Here is an 18,965-nt window from a genome sequence, read left to right on the forward strand (position 1 = left end):
TGAACTTGGCTCACATAACAGGAGGCTGGCATGATGGCCCCCACTTTGAAGTGAAGCAGTTGGCCACAAAGATTAGCAATTGTCAGAGACGGATGTGCCATGACCAATCTGCCGGGGTGCAGTCGGCCTGCATCAGCCCAGGGCACCGGCACCATGAATAATGGAGGGGTCCCACTGGCTTGTCAGGTGGTTGTCACAACGGATGATGGCACCAGTGGTAACCATGACAAAAACATATGGAAACTAATCTGGTTTCTTTCGCTTCTTGATTCACCTCATTAAGTAAATATATCCATCAGATTGCTGGTCCTGCCAGAATGTTTAGCAACTGAGCTCAGTTTTTCTGTTGCTGTGAAATGAGATTTTGGGTAGTGGCTTTATTTTTGGCAAAAGTTGTTGAGTTTGAAATCACTGAGATTTACAAACATATCCAGGAACTCATTATGAATAGCCTGTTCTGTATAATGTATAGCTTGTTTTGACTGTTAGCTACCGTTAGCACAGTGCGTTCATATATGTTTTTTTCAGGGTTTTCCCCCAAGAATATTCAGTCGATGATTCCCAGGACACTGGACCACTAGCACAAATGAAACATGGCGTAAATGTAGCCCCACTGTAGGCTGATAAGGAATAGAAGAACCCCTCATTTGTGCTATAGTACTGTAGTAGCAGACGTAAATGCAAATACTTCAATCGGCACTATCTTGTTGGTGTCACCAATGTCTACTTTGTCTGTTGTGTTTTACCGCACATTTGCTGTCACCACATGCTGTGAGACTACCGAATGCTTTTTCCTGGAAGATCTGCTGCTGTGAGTCTGCCCCAGAAACTCTTTGTCGTTGCTCTTTACAGATAGAAGTATCACCCTCTTCCATGCAAGCGTATGACAACATGAGAAATTCAAATGATGCCACCCCAGGCCTGCACTGGTACACCCAGCACCTAGCAGCTGCTGTGGTAGCTGCTTTACCGAAAGCACAGTAGCACACACGCACACACACTCTTTCTCTCTGTCTGTCAGTCATCAAACCTAGTTGCAATGGTAATGTAAGTGGACCACTCCTCATGTTTGCATGTTTACTCTCTCCTCCTGCTGTAATAACTATGGTGCCGCGGTGGCATGAGGAGAGTCGCTGGCCGACCACAGTCAGCTGTCAGCCGCCTCTGAATGGTGCCAGTTTAGTGAGAGAACTTTGGCCCACGATCACAGTAAAGCTCAACTTCACAATGTGCTTGTGCCATTGTTTCTTCAGGGACCTTTGTCATGTCAACATATTTGCGTGTGTGTGTGTGTGTGTGTGTGTGTATGTATATCTATGCCTTCATGTTTGTCCTCTAAAGTGTTTCCTAGACTTGCATCCACACAGTAAAACAGGAGGGGTACACAGCCGCTCTCTGAACGTCTGCTGCCAGTGTCTTTATTGTCATTAAAAATACATGTTGGGGCACCGCTACACCAAAACAAACACACAGACACAGCTACTGAGAGGCACAAACACGGCGGTCTGTTTTGCCTGTTATGGCATGCAGAAAGAAGCCCTAGCAGATTACAGGGACAGCAACAAACAAGCATCTACTACAGAGCACCGTCCGCTCCGAAGCCTATCTTGAGCTCAGCGTGTGTCCAAACAGATGTCTTGTCAAATGAACATTAGGGTATAGGCTTTCTAACCCACCAGGAGTATTCCTCTGTGTGTGTGTGTGTGTGTGTGTGTGTGTGTGTGTGTGTTGGGTGTTGGTGATTGAAATACATCTGCCCCAAGAACATCAGCGAAAAAGTTGGACATGTATGTCATTGGATCAGTTCCTTCTGCCCCCTCAGGTATGCCAATGACTCGAAGATTGCAGCGGTGGGAGCGGGATTCTAGGTCTTCCATTTTATCTGATAGCTGCCTATTAGCCGTGGAAAGATGCTCGACCGCTCTTTCTAGCGAGACAACCCGGTCACTGTAAGAGGAGAGGTGTTGCTCCAAATCAACAATACGGGCGGTCTTGAGAATCAATCCTTGCAGTAAATCCCTCAATCGCAGCAGCAATAGGTGCAAGAGCAGCGTCGATCGCCCGTTTAAGTTGATCAGTAATGGCAGAGGTTAGATCGGACATTAAAGCAGAACGAAGATTGTCCAAATCCACAGGTAACTTAACAGGGGAGGCACCATTAGCACTAACGTTAGCAGACCCGCTAGCATGGTCAGAGTTTTTAGTAGTAGCAGGCATAGTGGTAGTAATCCTGTTCCGACGTTGCTTCTCCATTCCAGAAAAAAAGAAAAATGTTCTAAAACTTCAAAGATAAAAAATACGGAGGTGTAACTATGTGTGAAAATATTTTTATATGAAAATTTGATAGAAACACCAGGGAGCTCTCTCCATCTGCGTCTTGTTCACTCACATGCTCAACCGGAAGTCGGAGTGGTGGTTTTTAGCAGACAGGAGAACTCTCTATCACATTTGCACCCCTACAATACTTGTGTATCAAAACTGGGCGTCTGCTTTTTTGTTTTCTGTTAATAAAAGAAAACTCCATTCATAACAAATGAAATCTCAAGCCCGGGTGGGATTTTCCCAGCCCACTTCAACTGGGTCGAAGCTGGAGCACTTTGTGTCATGGACCAGCAGGCAATGTTCCATCAAGCAGAAAAGGACTCTGGCACATGAGACCCAGTCGCAGCAGGGGCACAGTAAGCTTATTTAAGTAGAAAATCTGGATAGATCTATAAACACTTAAAAAAGTATTTTGGTTAAGGAAATATTCAGAGTAGATGACTAAAACCAACACAAGACAAAAAAGAAAAAACGCACACAAACAAAACAGGAACAGAATATACATATTTAAAAAAAAAAGACTTTAGAGCAGTACATGTCAAAAAAAAAAAAAAAACGAATCATGACTAGAGTAGTGTTTTGTGTTTGTCTACCAAGAGAGCCCTTGTATGATGGCTGGCTGTTTTGTTGCACCTGCTTGTGCTGAAGCTTCTCCAGGGTCTCTGGCGGGGCATTCAGTTGCTTCGACAGAGCATGCATTAGCATTCTGCCCAAGCGTCCCTGCGGGAACAACTGGCCCATGCTTCCCCGAGCAGAGCGGAGCCACGGAGGGAGCAGGACCAAACGTGTGCAGTGGGCACCCACTATACCCCCAATCATTCCTCTGTGCCCACAGGTCTGCCCTGGCATCATGCAAGATGGATTACATGGATCTGTTAAAAAAAATCATTGTGTTTGTGTGTTTTGGAGTTGTTACACGATAAGACAGTTGTGGGTGAGATACAGTAGGAATCAAAATGAGTTCACATGTTATTCACATGTGAAAATGTGATCCTCATGTTTTCATGATGGATACATGACACATTTTCATCAACTGCAGGGCTTTATAGCCGTGATGGAATCTCTCAGGGTTCCAATAGTTTTCACTTTTTCCACGTAGCGTAGGTGAGATGCTGTTTTAACCATTTAAAAGTCACTAGTTGGGGAAACTATAAGTTTTACATGAATACAAGATACAAGAGGGTATAGCAAATGTATTACATGCCAAATAAATACAAAAGTATGTCGTATGTAGGTACAGTATATTGATGTACCTAACCATTACATTGACCATAGTTCAACCTAATAGGGCACTTTACATTCGATTATTACTGTGATGATCCGAGACAAACAAACACTGTCCATTCAGCCTCCCAGGGACTCCAGTATGTCTCACTGTAGAAGTTTGATCTTTTTTTTTCTCTTGGTGTGTTTTTTTTTTAAAAAAAGAGAGAACACCCCATGGTGGGGTTCTCCCGCCCGCTGTGGTCTGTCCGTCGGCGTGGTCACTCCATCTGCTCGGGCTCGGCGTCCATGCACGTTTCCCAGGGGTTCCGTGGCATCTGGGGCATGGAGAGGATCAGCAGGCCCAGGCCGCACACGAAGAGCAAGATGCAGCCGGACACGGCGCAGGCGAACGACCACGAGTAGTAGTACTGGATCCAGATGGTCTCCTCGCTGTCAATCATCCGCTTCACCGACTGACGCATCACCTCCACGGACACGATGGCACAGAGACCTCACAGGGCAGAGACAGAGCAAAGGTGTTAAAATCCTCACCTGTGCCTCACAAAGTGACCACCATCTTGAAAAGTTTAAAAATTCAAATCAAATCTTAATCTATTCTGATGTTTCAGACCTATTAACTTTCTGCATATCTTTAATATTTCATATTTCATATTAACCTGCCAAACAAAAGGTGTTTGGTGGTGTGGTAACAGGGGCATGGCGACAGTAAGCAAATTGTACCTGCAAATCCATAAAACATCCCCGCTGGCTTGTAAATGTAGTCCTTGCCCTTGATCAGGGCTGCAAGAGCACAGATGGAACCCAGGATCATGAAGGCCACGCTGAAGATGGCGATGGCAGCTGCTGAGATGCTGTACTCTGGGGACGGAGGAGAGATGGGGGAGAAATGAACCAAAGTGTAGAGGTGTACGCACATCTATACTGATTCTACAGGTGCTGGATACTAGAAATACTGAGTAAAACAAAAGAAAAGATATCCGCACACTGTGTCTAAAGCTCCCATTAAACTGGGAGCTTTAGAGAAATTAACTATCCACTCCAACAGAAAAGTCTCTACTTCTGGAGAGACCTGGGCCTGGAGACCCAAAGTCAGGTAAGGACACCTCATAGTTCTGTGTCATAGTTCTCATAGTTCATAGCATACTGTGTGGTACCCACCTTTCTTTCCATAAAGATGTCAAAAAAGTGCTTTACAACAACAACAACAACATTTGTGATCATTGACTGTGTGAGCATTGTGACTATATCAAACGTGTAAAACAACAAGATCAATCAGGAACAGGCGTAAGTGAGGCGTAAGTAGCAGTGTGCATGCGCTGAGGTTCCTCTGAGCTGGTTGTGTTATTAGAGAGGAAAGAGACACCCTGTTGTTTGAGTACACCTCAGGGGTCCGCACGTCTCCAGCTGACTGTAATTTGGGGCGCGATGCCTAATTGGAGCTGAGAATTTGTTAAGTCAGATTGACAAACTAGCCGAGGAGGGGAGCTGTTAGCTCTGTGTTGCACGGCCTCCTCCTCACTGAAGGGATAAAGCCTCATTCCGCACACACAGACCAGAAGTGTGATGGCGGGTTGGACACACAAGAACACCCTGGCATTGCATCAGTCAGATCATGTTGGTTGTCTGCTTTATACGTTGAGAAGGAAAATAATCAAGAATTCCTAGAATACTTCAGAGGAGGACGGATGTGGCTGGCAATGTTCTAGCATACTTAGGCTATTCCTTTAAAGGAATGTGCTTCACATTAGACAAGAAAGTTCTCTTAAGGGAAATGGAGGTGCAGTCTGTGGATGTTACAAGTAGAAAGGCTGGTCTTTATCCTTTTGTAGATTAAAAAAAAAAGACCTTCAAACTGTTTTTGTTACTCCATAGCCCATGCAGCGGAATGGTATGCTGCGATTGTGTTGCTCAGTTTTGCGCCCTGATTGCTTGGCAATCAGTCGCCAGCCAATCCTCTCGATGTGGGGTGTTTTTATAAAAAATTAGGCAGCAGTGGTTTAGAGGTTACCTAACAACTGTTGCCAGCTAGCTATCCTGATCTCTAGTGTCAAAAGAGTGTCAAGAGCATTAGCCCCTCCTGTTGTTGAGGTGTTCTATTGTGTTTGTTTGTTTGTTGATTTGGTTGTGTTTAAGTGTGTGCAGAACCACTCATGCAAAACTACAGGTAAGATGGGTAAAAATGATTTTAAGCTAGTGTTTAGCTTCTCAGGTGCTTCGTGACTACAGGTGGCCAAAGTAAGAACATTAGCAGACGATTATAAGAACGCTTTCAGACAACAATGTTCAGCACAGCTCCATACAACTCCTAGTTAAGACAACAGCATCCAGCAAACAGATGAATGATTGGAAACAAAGTTGTTTACAGGCTGAAACCTCAAGCGTTTTCAGTTACTGTATCTCTGTGCTTGCTGATTATCTTGTCCAAAAAATCCTTGCTGTGTCGCCAAAATCCTTGCTGTGTCGCCTAATCTCCTCTGATTGTTTTAATTGCATTGTCTCTGATTGTTTTAGCTGACGTTACATAATTGTTACAAGTTTTTGTTTTTTCTGTCCCTTGTTTTCTTTGAATGTCCTCTGGGTAAGGAAGCGTTTTCTTTGCTGGAGAGAGAGAGAGAGAGAGAGAGAGAGGGGACTCGGCCCTCATTCACAGGCCAACTATGAGTTTAGTGAAGTTGAATCCCCAGGGCTCATCTCATTCACGCCCCCAGTAATGGGCCCTGACAGCACTCCCCTTGAGTTACGTCGAGGAGCCGCCGCTACATGCTACACTGCCATCCTCCTGCCCTCACATGTAGAAGAACATGCCACGATGAGCGCATGTCTAATGTGCTAATGGCACTGGGAGGGCCACCGTAGGGCGTGCTCTGTACAAGGATACAAGGAATACAAGGATACAAGGAAGTTTATTGTCATATGCATATAGTGACTGGAAGTAAGAAATGCAGTGAAATTATGTCTGGTGGCAGCCTATTTGTGCATTAATGGGGGGGGGGGTAAAAAGTGCAGTAGAAGAGGGGTTTAGTAGATTAAGTGGCAAGGGGCTGCATAAAAAGGTGGGGGAGGATTGGGATTGGGTGGGGGCACCAACAAGGAGCACCCAAGAGCAACAGGGGCAAGGAAAAACTCCCTTACCAAGGAAGAAACCTTGGGCAGATCCTCGGCTCACGGGGCTAACCCAACTGCCAGGGGTCTTGGTGTGTGTGTTGGGGGATGACAGGGAGATGGGATAGTGTGCTGTGTATGTGGGGAGAGGGCAGTGTGCAATATGTGTGTTGGGGGCAGTGTGCTGTAAAGTATGTTGGGGATGTGTGTTGGAGAAGCTTCCTGATGAAATAATGTGCTGTGTATGTATGTAGGGGGCAGGGACTTACTATTGCAAGCAGAGTACTGTATGTATGATGTATGTGAGTGATGACAGTGAAGATGTGTGTGTGTGGGCGGGAGGGAGTGGAGCAGTGACTGTGTGTGTGTGTGTGTAGTGTGTAGGTGGGGGCAGTGTGCTGTAAGTATGTAGAGGATGTGTGTTGGAGAAGATCCTGAAGACAATGTGCTGTGTATGTAGGGGGGCAGTGTGCAGCAAGTATGTAGAGGAGGCTTACTGTAGCAAGCAGTGTGCTGTATGTATGTGAAGTGATGACAGTGATGATGTAAAGTGTGTGTGTTGGGGATGGGGGGGGGGGGTGGCAGAAAGGCTATAGGCAATCAAGGACATGGGTAGATGGAGGAGAAATCAAAAATAATAAATAAAAAGTTCTATGGAGATGTGCAAAAGTTGGAGAAAGTCAGATATGTGTGTGTGTGTGTTTTTGGCGTGTGATGAAATAAGAAAATAAATAAAAGGTCTGTAGCATAGGGAGGGGATGTAAAAGTGCTAAAAGTCTTGTAGGTGTGTGTGTGTGTGGGGGTGGGGGTCATGAGTGCTGAGTAGTGAATGAGTGCAAAGTCAGTATAGTGTGAGTTCAGAGTTGGGAAATGTTTGAGAGTGCTGAGGAGTGAATGTGTGCAAAGTCAGTATAGTGTGAGTTCAGAGTTAGGATGGCCTGGGGATAAAAACTTCTCCTGAGTCTCTCAGTTCTGGCTTTGTGACTACATAGGCGTCTTCTTGATTTCAGCGGTAGGAATAATCCATTGTTAGGATGAGAAGAGTCCTTCAGAATCTTTTGGGCTCTTAGGAGTACTCTTCTGGAATAGATATCTTGTAGAGCAGGGAGTTGAGTTCTTATAGTACGTTCAGCTGAGCGCACTACTCTCTGCAGAGTACTACAATCTCTAACTGTGGAGTTCCCATACCAGGTGGTGATGCTACCAGTTAGAACACTCTCAACCGCTGAAGTGTAGAAGGCCTTCATGATGGATGTAGAAACTTTGAATTTCCTTAGCTGACGAAGGAAGTAGAGTCGTTGTCTGGACTTCTTCAGAACATATTGAGTGTTAACAGTCCATGTTAAGTCTTCAGTAATGTGGACACCAAGGTATTTAAAACTTGTGACTGTGTGTGTGTGTGTGTGTGGGGGGGGTCTGTGGAGGTCTGACTGCAGGACTTGGGAATGGGTGGAGGTGCGGAGTGATAAGAAATACAAAGTGGAAGCGGCACACACACACACACACACACACACACACACACACACACACACACACACACACACACACACACACACACACACACACACAGATACACACACACACACACACACACACACACACACACACACACAGATACACACACACACACACACACACACACACACACATACACACACACACACACACACACACACACACACACACACACACACACACACACAGCCATTTCCTGGAAATCTTTCCAGTATCTTGGAAATCCTGGAGACATCCTTGCTCTCCCAGCTAATAGTCTTGATCCCTGCCTTTATTGTCTTCTACAGTTACATGTGTGATTTGAGAGTACACTCTCACCTAATTTCACTAAAGACTTTATGGAGGGGGCATGAATGCAGGAATGATTCAGAGACTATTCAGAACTGCTATGACTGCCCACTTACCAAAAGCCCTCGGAGTTTTCTTTTTTTTTAGTCACTTTGATGCAGCAGACCTATTCAAAATCACAGCACTCACCTCTCTGGGTCTTCACATCAAGAATTTCAGATTCCTCTCCTGGAGTGAAGTGCCTGAAATAAGTGCAGTTGTGTTCTAGTGGAGAGAGAAGGAGACAGAGAAAGAGAATATAGTTTTTCCACTGGTGTGACAATGAATCATTGGTGTTCAATTCACTTTTTCATAATTGGCTCAGACAGTCATCTATTCCTGTGTGTTGACACGGGTAATTCCTCCACAGGGATTGTTTTACATAATGCATGAGTGCTTACGACTTGAGACACTCACAATTAGCCAAGCATGCACTGTTGCCCAGCGACTAATATTTGTTTCGCCCATTTTCAGTCATGGGTGTGGGGCTGCTGTCGGACTGGTGACTTGAACAGACCAACTGATATCCCATCAGAGGCTCCTATTAAAAGCCCCTTTGGTCAAATTTACAGGATATCACATGAAGCCTAAATTTATACAGCAAAGCTATAGTTTACCTTCTATGAAGTGTAAGAGGTAGTAGACAACTGTGCTATATCATTTCTACAGACCTATAGAAATTCAACTGGGTGTCTTTGGCATGGTTCATTGGTGTGAAATCACAAAGTCCTGTCATTATGCTGTGCTGATGATACCCAATACTGTTAATGCTAACACTATCACAGCTCCCATAGCATGATGCTAACATGGCCTTGGCTTGGAGCCCTTACAGATATGGGACATAATCTATATATGAAACAGATCTCCTCAGGGCACTGAAGTCATGAGATCTGGCATGCAGACTGCCCAACCAGAAGTAACAAAACTCCTTTGCTACTGCTGGAGAGAAGATCAGGTCACCAACAAAAACATAGATGAATATTACATATCTGTGGTAATATATTCAGTGAGCTCACTGTGCAGTGGTTAATTACAGTTACTCTCACAAGAGGTGATTGGGCTTGTTGGTTTGGGTGAAGATACATTTGTGCTGAAACACTCGACTAGGCCTTTTTCACTGTGTCAATGCCCTTTACATGCTGACTAAATAGCCACTTAGCACCAGCACTGTGTCAATTATGCTGCTGCATTGCCTGGCTCATTACCTTTTTATATCCTAATTATGCCCTCACCTCAAAGCTGTGCCTACTCGTATGCCTCGGTTCACACACACACACACACACACACACACACACACACACACACACATGCATACAGAGAGAGAGAGAGACAGAGAAAAGAGAGAGAGAGAGAGAGAACACATGTACACACACTTTGATTCATTGCAACACTTTTTTTTCCTGCAACAGCTGGCTGGATAGGGAACGCTATTAGTTTGACTGCTTTGCTTTGGAGTGCTTTGCTTTGATCAACAATGCTGCCTCATTGGGTCATAACCAAATATGGAAGTAACCTGGCCCTCATGAAAGTGAGAACATTGTAAAGATCAGACACACAAAGATCAGACACACACTGTTGACTAAATTACAAAATTATACAACATTTTAGGCAATAAGACACATGTTGTGAAGCACATGTTCATGGCTTCATGTATTCATTCCCTGAGTTTTCTTGGGCTATGTCAAATACTAGCCATCAGTCTCACACCATATCAAACTGACTACTGACACAGCCATAAATTAGCCAATGAAAACTTAATGAGGGCGGGGCCACTGCAGAACTTGGGTGTAGCCCAATGCGCAAGCAGTTACAGACGTTCAACCTATCATGCATCCCTGTTGGAGCAGCAGTTAGTGACATTACAGCCTATCATGCATCCAATAGTGACATTACAGCCTGTCATACATCCCTGTTGGAGCAGCAGTTAGTTAGTGACATTACAGCCTATCATGCATCCCTGTTGGAGCAGCAGTTAGTTAGTGGCATTAGAGTTTTGTCCCAGCTTAGGAGCTCAGTTCTTAATCCCTCTGAAGCTCTGGTGGTCGTTTGGAACTGGCACTGACTGCTAAGGAGATGACTTGATTTTACTGATGTGGTGGGACAGCTTGTGGAGTATGAGGCAAGAATTGCTTTTGATACAAGGGGACTTCCTAGTGCCCATTATCTGGGGCTCTCAGGAGGTATTGGTTTAAGTGGAGGTCATTACGCTTAGGGTGTTGGGACTGCCAGGGACAACAGGGGCTCAGGTGGTTTAAGTGCATGTCGTCAAGCGCAGGTGGCTCTGTCAGTCAAGTCCTTGAACTTGGGTGTCCACTTGAGTGCCACACAACACTGACGCCTGCCCAGCTGCCTGGCTGCCTTGCTGCACGCTGGTTAAATATAAATCCTGCGCTGGGGGGAACGCAACACAGGAGGCACGTAACACACATACGTACAGGCACATATAAACCCCCCGTGCGCACACACACAGGACACACACATACACACACACACACACACACAGAGAAACACACACACACACCTACACCCTCTTGAAGCAATGGACAGTTACATAAAAAAAACTGAAAATATATGTTCCTCTTGTCTCTTATAATTTAATTCATTATATTCATACTAGAGTGTTTGACAGTCAAATCTCCCTTTTTATATTTTAAAGTAAATTAGTCCTGAGATAATTGTCATTATGCCTCTCCGAGAAAATAAATGACTTATTAGAAAGGACATAACAATTTCACCTCTGATGATCGACTTCCGCCGTCACTCAAACGGCTTCATTATGTTTGTACGTGGATGAAAATACGAAACCAATTAAGATTCGATTTGTATTCCGCTTAGGGCTCGGAACAGGAACAGGAACACAAATGATTTTCTGCTGCCAGACTGTTGAATGGCACACTGAAGTCGGCAGCACCTCACTCTGCACAAAACAACACCAAAACTCACTCTGCACAAAACAACATAAAAACAAACAACTCTCCTCCACTCTGCACAAAACAACACCAAAACTCACTCTGCACAAAACAACACAAAACAAACAACTCTCCTCCACTCTGCACAAAACAACACACAAACAAACAACTCTCCTCCACTCTGCACAAAACAACACACAAACAAACAACTCTCCTCCACTCTGTACCCAACAACACAACAAACAAACAACTCTCCTCTACTCTACACAAAACAACACAACAACAATCAACTCTCCTCCACTCTGCACAACACAACACAACAACAAACAACTCTCCTCCATTCTGCACAAAACAACACACAAACAAACAACTCTCCTCCATTCTGCACAAAACAACACACAAACAAACAACTCTCCTCCATTCTGCACAAAACAACACACAAACAAACAACTCTCCTCCACTGTGCACAAAACAACACAACAAACAAACAACTCTCCTCCACTCTGCACAAAACAACACAACAACAATCAACTCTCCTCTACATGCAGTGTGTGGCTTAACCTCCTCCTACGTTGACTGGTATGAAACAATGCATTTATCCCCTCTGTTTGTTCATATATAACTTTACCCTTTAAACAGAAGGGACAGCAATTCATGTTAGAGTAAACTGACTGATATATAATACTGTATTATATATGTATCTCGTCCGACTGATATTCACTTTTTTTTGCCTTGATCCATCCACCTACTGTACTAGCTCGTTCACTATAGCACCAGTGCACCAAACACCACTCGTTTTTACATGCTGTACTGTGAGGGCATGGAGCCAACATGTCTGTGATTGTTTATCCACATACTTGGCTGTCATGTATGAGTGCATCTTCAAGCCTTATAACAAGGGGGCAGGCTGCCAATAATCTGAATTATGAATGAAGGCTTACGTTGGTCTTAAAGCTTAGACTGACAAACTGAAGCTTGAGTTCAGTGCAATACACAACACTGTCTGGTGGATGGCCACAAGTGAAACAATTTTTGTTTTTAGAGCAACCAAAGTCTAACTGTAATAATGTATTTATTAAGTGTTTATCATAAAAAAATGTGTTTAGGATCATCCACAGATTGTTTTGATATTCACTGTGGTGATGATTTGTTAAGTGGAATTTCTAAAGACAGAATTAGCACTGGCTATAACATTCAAGTGGAGCTGTTGGTCATTGTAATGTTGATATCATACTACTGGGCATAGATCCAAATCTGTTTTAGTTCAGGCTATTGCTGAGTGGTGTCTAGTTGCCACAGATTATACAAATCCATGATATGGTGTGGAAGCGATGAAGACAACTGGCATTATGGTACTTAATCACAATCAAATATAGTCTTATTGTGTGTGCATGTGTGTGTGTGTGTGTGTGTGTGTGTGTGTGTGTGTGTGTACTGTATGAAAATGTAACAGCCAAAAGCCTCAAAGGCCTTCTATACATGCAGGAAAATATCTTAATAAATTAATATTTCAATTGTCTATATATTTTTCACATAACTCAAAATCAATATAATACAAAATGAAATGTCCATACAAGGCTCCATAAACGATCACTAACTCAAAATCATCTCAGTGTAGCTATACATAATATTCAGGGAAGCCAATAAATTCCTTCTTAAATAAAAAAGAATATCAAATGTCTCTGCTGGGATAACCAAATCCCTGCTTGTGCAGTCCACAGACTGTCCACCATGTTTGCCAGGCACCTGTCTTATCCTTCCCTCTCTAGGAGCTGTCGGTACATGCCCGGCATAGTTAGGCAACCCAGAAAGCTTTTCTGTTTTCCACTTTCCTGGTCTAGACCGCATCAGTGTGTATATCATTACATGTACAGCAACTATATCTATCTTACTGGTCTTGTTCTCTAAGGGCCCAACTGACATGCAAGCTGTATATACAGTAATCTGGTCTTGTGAGCTTTGGTTTCCTGAAGAAGGAAATGAGAGTGATATTATAACAAGATGACCGTTGCAAGATGACCGTTGACTGACAGCGGGCTGCATACTGTCATGATTCTAAGGGTGATATTATTTGCACTGGATGTCTCTGATGATCTCACAGATAAGGAGAAGTACAGGAAACAGCCACCCCAGGAATGTCAGCGGTAACAGGTGGAGGACCATTGGTTCACAAGCATTTCAGCTGACGCTCCGACTGTTTGGGAGGAATTTGCTATTTGATTTGATCTGTGGACTTCTTGCCATCCATATTGGGTCTACATCTGTACTGTTTATCTGTGTATCATAATAAATCCTTCCTGTTTCATGTCTCTCTCTCTCTCTCTCTCTCTCTCTCTCTCTTTCTCTCTCTTCTCAGAAGTACACTTACTAGTTGAAATCTGAGCACCTGAATATATAACAGAATTTGTGAAATGCCCCACCAAATAGATCATATTTTTCCTTTTGTTTTTACAAGGTATAAGATACCTGAACATTATCATACAGCAGGTCCAGATACATATCCTAAAGGCTTTGTGCAGACTCATTCTAATCTAGGCTTGTTTTTGTCGGGTCTCTTTAATTCTCTCCTCTTGAGCACCATAATTGTCTGGTGGACTCCAATGTCTCCATAGTCTTATAAGACTTGTTGCGTTGACGTTGTGCCCTCAAAATGGCCAATGGAACTTGTGCCTGGCTGGAGCTGCAGGGGTTAATCCAGGCACATGGCTAAGATGCCTGAGAGCCCCTGACAGATCGGGTGACTGTGGCCCACATAATGGAGTGCCCTGCATGGAGTCTATGTGACGGACAAGTGTGCAAAATACCATTCCAGCCAGAACCCACAAACAACAAATCTCGTCTAATATAATTCCACCTTTAGAACTTCATAACTACACCATACAGCATTAAGTGTTCAATCATTTGTTGATGTGTGTGTGGATAAGGACCAGAGTGTTGGTGTTAACCTGTTGAGTGAATTATTTTCCTGGTTCCTTCTAGAATTCTACGCAAACGATCTATAGTTTCAATGTTCTTTATACAGTCTATGGGGAAAATCTCTGAGGGTAATTGTCGCATCATAATACGGAACTCTCAGATTGCGAACATTCCAATCACATATTTCTGACCGTTACTCCTCAACAGGTTAAGCATACACCATAGAGTGTCTGGTATGAGCGTCAGAGAGTGAGAGGGCTAGTTCTGGGATGGTACTTACCTCCGGGTAGACTGAGGGGCCCGCATCCCAGACCCACTCGCTCCAGGTCTGTGATGTAAAGGTTCTTCTTGCACAGCCTCCACAGCCCGAAGTGGGCGGCCTCGCACGTGGTGTTGACCTGCTCCACCATGGGGCTCAGCACGGCCCAGTGGTCCGACACCACGGCGGTGAACATGCAGAGCATCCCCACCACCAGGCTGAAGAGCGTGAGCTTAAGCTTGGTCTTCTTATGCATGGTTCCGTCGGCGGTGCCTTTCGTTTAGGTATTGGAAACAGGTTTGGGAGTTGGGTGGGGGGTGCGCTGAGAAAAAAAAAGGCCTTTGATAGTCCCCTTCCTGACCAGCTTTCTTGGATGGGTCCCACTCCTGGATGGGCTATAGTCAGGTCCCACTTTGGCTTGTTGACTCGCCCCGGGATCGGTGCCTCTGTGGTGAGAAAGGGGGTCAACTGACTGTTGCCCTGATTTTGTTCAGTCCTTGCCTGGCCGTCTCTCTCTCTCTCTTTCTCTCTCTCTCTCTCTCTCTCTCTCTCTCTCTCTCTCTCTCTTTTCTCTGCGTGTGCACTGACAGGACAGAGAAGGCCTCCTCGTCGACCGTCAGCTGTTGAGGCGCATCAGAAAAGTTGATGACCAGACGCACTGCTCAGCACGGGTGGGGTTTTTGGTGGGTGTTGGGAGAAGGGGGTGTTTGGCCAGTCGGTCTGTTGCTATAAATGCACTGAGTGAGTCAAGCTATCGGGCTATTGGGTTACAGATATTTGGGTGGGAGTGTACATGTATGTCCCCAAGTAGAGATGTTTAGATGGTCTGGCTTAAGCCAAAGCATTTTTGCTCATTTTTAAAATGCCCTTTTTAGCCCTTTGAACTGTGTTTTCCTTCCCTCCCCCTCTGAATGGAATACTGCACTTGAGATTGTGGATTCCTCTCAAGTACTATAAATATTTTTTTCCGTGCTTGCATTATTCAAGTTCACAATCAGCATGAATTATTCTACCAGAGAAAGCAAGATGTCAAGTCATATAATATCAGTTTCCTTGTATCCTTTGCCTTGCGATATTCCTTTCCTCTTTTGGGGAAACATTTATTTATAAATTCCTACATATATCGGACCCTAAACTTTAGTTCCGTTTCCTGAGTGCAAGGCAATAAACTTGCATCTGTAAACTATTTATAAAGAGAATTCTGTGTATAAACAGCAGCTGTCGAACCATAGAACAGCCAATGTGACTTAGCCTGGAGGAGGGGGGAGGAGAGCACAGTGCACTCATATGAGGCTGATGATCCCACACACACATTAACACACACACACACACTCACACACACACACACACACATTAACACACACACACACAGCATGCTAACATTATGATGAATTGATATGACAGGAATGTAAACACAGAGTTGTATATGCATCCTCAAATAGAACAGACAAATACGCTTTCACACAATATTAGCCTTTGCACTGTGCTGTTTAGCAGAATTATATTTGATTAAAAAAAGACCAAACCCTGGAATAATTTGAATGAATAACAACACACATTTTATTTAATTTTATTTAAAAGTAAAGTTCCTTTAGAATCCTTTAAAATGAGAACCATTTAGAACATGAAACCCACCAGCTGATAAAAAGCAAATGTGTGTAAATACACACAAAGAACATCTTGCTATCTATCTTGACAAGTGGATTGCAGGAAATCCATTTATTTGCTCATAACATCCCAATTCCCAAGATGCATTAGCTTTAAGTGTAGGCTATTTTCAGATGCAAGAATAAATCAATCAGTTATGAGCACTACTGTAGGAACACTTCTATGTGGTGTTTTATGGAGTAAATTCCCAGCAAAGTCCAAGCAAAATCAGAATTAGTCAGTAGTGCTCATAACTGATGCAATGGAATGGTAAACTCACATCACAACATATATTGATCTTGATAAAGGTATAATCCTTTGTCCATTGCATAGTTGGCCAGGAGTTGCATAGTGGACTTGGCTATAGTTGAGCTTGGACATTTTACGCTTTCAAAATAAAGTGTATCAAAGTCAGAAGTACCGAAAGTAAATATATTGTAATGTTTTTGAACATCAATTGCTATCTTTACAAGGATACAAGGATACAAGGATACAAGGAAGTTTATTGTCACATGCATATAGTTACTGGAAGTAAGAAATGCAGTGAAATTATGTCTGGTGTCAGCCTATTTGTGCATTAATGGGGGGGGTGGGTAAAAAGTGCAGTAGAAGAGGGGTTTAGTAGATTAAGTGGCAAGGGCTGCATAAAAAGGTGGGGGAGGATTGGGATTGGGTGGGGGCACCAACAAGGAGCCAACAGGGGCAAGGAAAAACTCCCTTACCAAGGAAGAAACCTTGGGCAGATCCAACGTCTCAAGGGGCTAACCCAACTGCCAGGGTCTTGGTGTGTGTTTGGGGGATGACAGGGAGATGGGATAGTGTGCTGTGTATGGGGGGAGAGGGCAGTGTGCAATATGTGTGTGTTGGGGGCAGTGTGCTGTAAGTATGTTGGGGATGTGTGTTGGAGAAGCTTCCTGATGAAATAATGTGCTGTGTATGTAGGGGGGGAGGGACTTACTATTGCAAGCAGAGTACTGTATGTATGATGTATGTGGAGTGATGACAGTGAAGATGTGTGTGTGGGCGGGAGGGGAGTGGAGCAGTGACTGTGTGTGTGTGTGTAGTGTGTAGGTGGGGGCAGTGTGCTGTAAGTATGTAGAGGATGTGTGTTGGAGAAGATCCTGAAGACAATGTGCTGTGTATGTAGGGGGGCAGTGTGCAGCAAGTATGTAGAGGAGGCTTACTGTAGCAAGCAGTGTGCTGTATGTATGTGAGGTGATGACAGTGATGATGTAAGTGTGTGTGTTGGGGATGGGGGTGGGGTGGGGGGGCAGAAAGGCTAGGCAATCAAGGACATGGGTAGATGGAGGAGAAATCAAAAATAATAAATAAAAAGTTCTATGGAGATGTGCAAAAGTTGGAGAAAGTCAGATATGTGTGTGTGTGTGTTTTGACGTGTGATGAAATAAGAAAATAAATAAAAGGTCTGTAGCATAGGGAGAGGGATGTAAAAGTGCTAAAAGTCTTGTAGGTGTGTGTGTGTGTGTGTGTGGGGGCCATGAGTGCTGAGTAGTGAATGAGTGCAAAGTCAGTATAGTGTGAGTTCAGAGTTGGGAAATGTTTGAGAGTGCTGAGGAGTGAATGTGTGCAAAGTCAGTATAGTGCGAGTTCAGAGTTCGGATGGCCTGGGGATAAAAACTTCTCCTGAGTACCTGTGTCACACTACCATTAGACGTAGTACCAGGTAAAATGTGTTGCCATTACCTGATTACGTATTCAAACCTGGCATGTACTGTATATTCAATGCTTAGTTTTAGTTCATGCTTCACAATGACTTCCATCTGAGAAGATGGAGCTAAGGATATGTTTACAGACTCCTACACATATCAGTGATCAACAAGAAGGTCAAAACAATAACATCATGTTTGGAATCAGCTTGCTAAGCCTTCCTAGCATTGCCTGTGTTCTGGTCTTAAAAACATGTCTAACCTAAGCTTTTAAGTTGATCATAAGACTGAATATCATGTGAGCTTTGTAGAAAAAATTTGACAACAAATGCTGAAACCAAGATGCTAAGAATGTTAGCAGTGTAAAACAGGTGAAAAGCCATGGGACTTCAAGTGCCCTCATAAATCTTACAGAAAAATTCGCCCGCCAACCCCAAGCACAATCTTCCACCCCAGTATACACACCCACATTCCCACAGCATAGAGGAGCACTGTGTGTTTGATTCAGGTATCAAGTATCCCGCTGTGTGTTTATTTTCGGGCAGACGCCAACTGGCACATTCCCCAAGTGTACTGATGAATTCACACAATGGTGTTTTTACCATGCAAAGGCTCTCACCCCAGCTCAACTGAAATAGTTTTAACAACTCAGCAAATTTACACCCCACGCACACACACATTCTATGTGCCATATAGTTATTTCTGTCTGAATGCTTGTTAACCTATCCATTAATTTAACCCCTTGTGATCATGTCAAGTATTGACAGATGGCAACTTTGCAGTTTCTCTTGCTGTTCTTCTGATCCTTCCTCCCAATCGTCATGCAAATGCTGTCAACAGTCAATAGTGGCAATAGAGTCAACATCGATTTGACATGAAGATCACCAGCAAATTTTTCTTGCTGCTAAAAGAACGGTCCATCAGCAGAGACGGTCATAATGTGCATTAAAACCCTCGTACTCTTCCATCTGGGTCTGTAGATTGTTTCACTTCATAGACAAACAATACAGGTCAAGTGTTGAGTTAGAACACTTAACCCGTCAGCCTCGACAGGATATAAAATGACAACTTCTC

At 43.8% G+C, this 18,965-nt stretch overlaps 1 protein-coding gene across 1 annotated transcript; it reads right to left on the reverse strand.

Annotated features, from left to right (window-relative positions):
* Window positions 1-1,392: 1,392 nt before the first annotated feature.
* On the reverse strand, window positions 1,393-15,187 carry cacng1a (calcium channel, voltage-dependent, gamma subunit 1a). The gene is made up of 4 exons (XM_048247101.1): window positions 14,599-15,187; window positions 8,644-8,718; window positions 4,270-4,407; window positions 1,393-4,039 (listed from the first exon to the last, which is right to left on the reverse strand). The coding sequence occupies exons 1-4, from the start codon at window positions 14,831-14,833 to the stop codon at window positions 3,807-3,809; spliced, it is 681 nt and encodes a 226-aa protein (XP_048103058.1). The 5' UTR covers window positions 14,834-15,187; the 3' UTR covers window positions 1,393-3,806.
* Between the last annotated feature and the right edge of the window lie 3,778 nt (window positions 15,188-18,965).

Source organism: Alosa alosa, chromosome 7 (genome assembly GCF_017589495.1).
Source record: "Alosa alosa isolate M-15738 ecotype Scorff River chromosome 7, AALO_Geno_1.1, whole genome shotgun sequence".
Taxonomy (NCBI): domain Eukaryota; kingdom Metazoa; phylum Chordata; class Actinopteri; order Clupeiformes; family Clupeidae; genus Alosa; species Alosa alosa.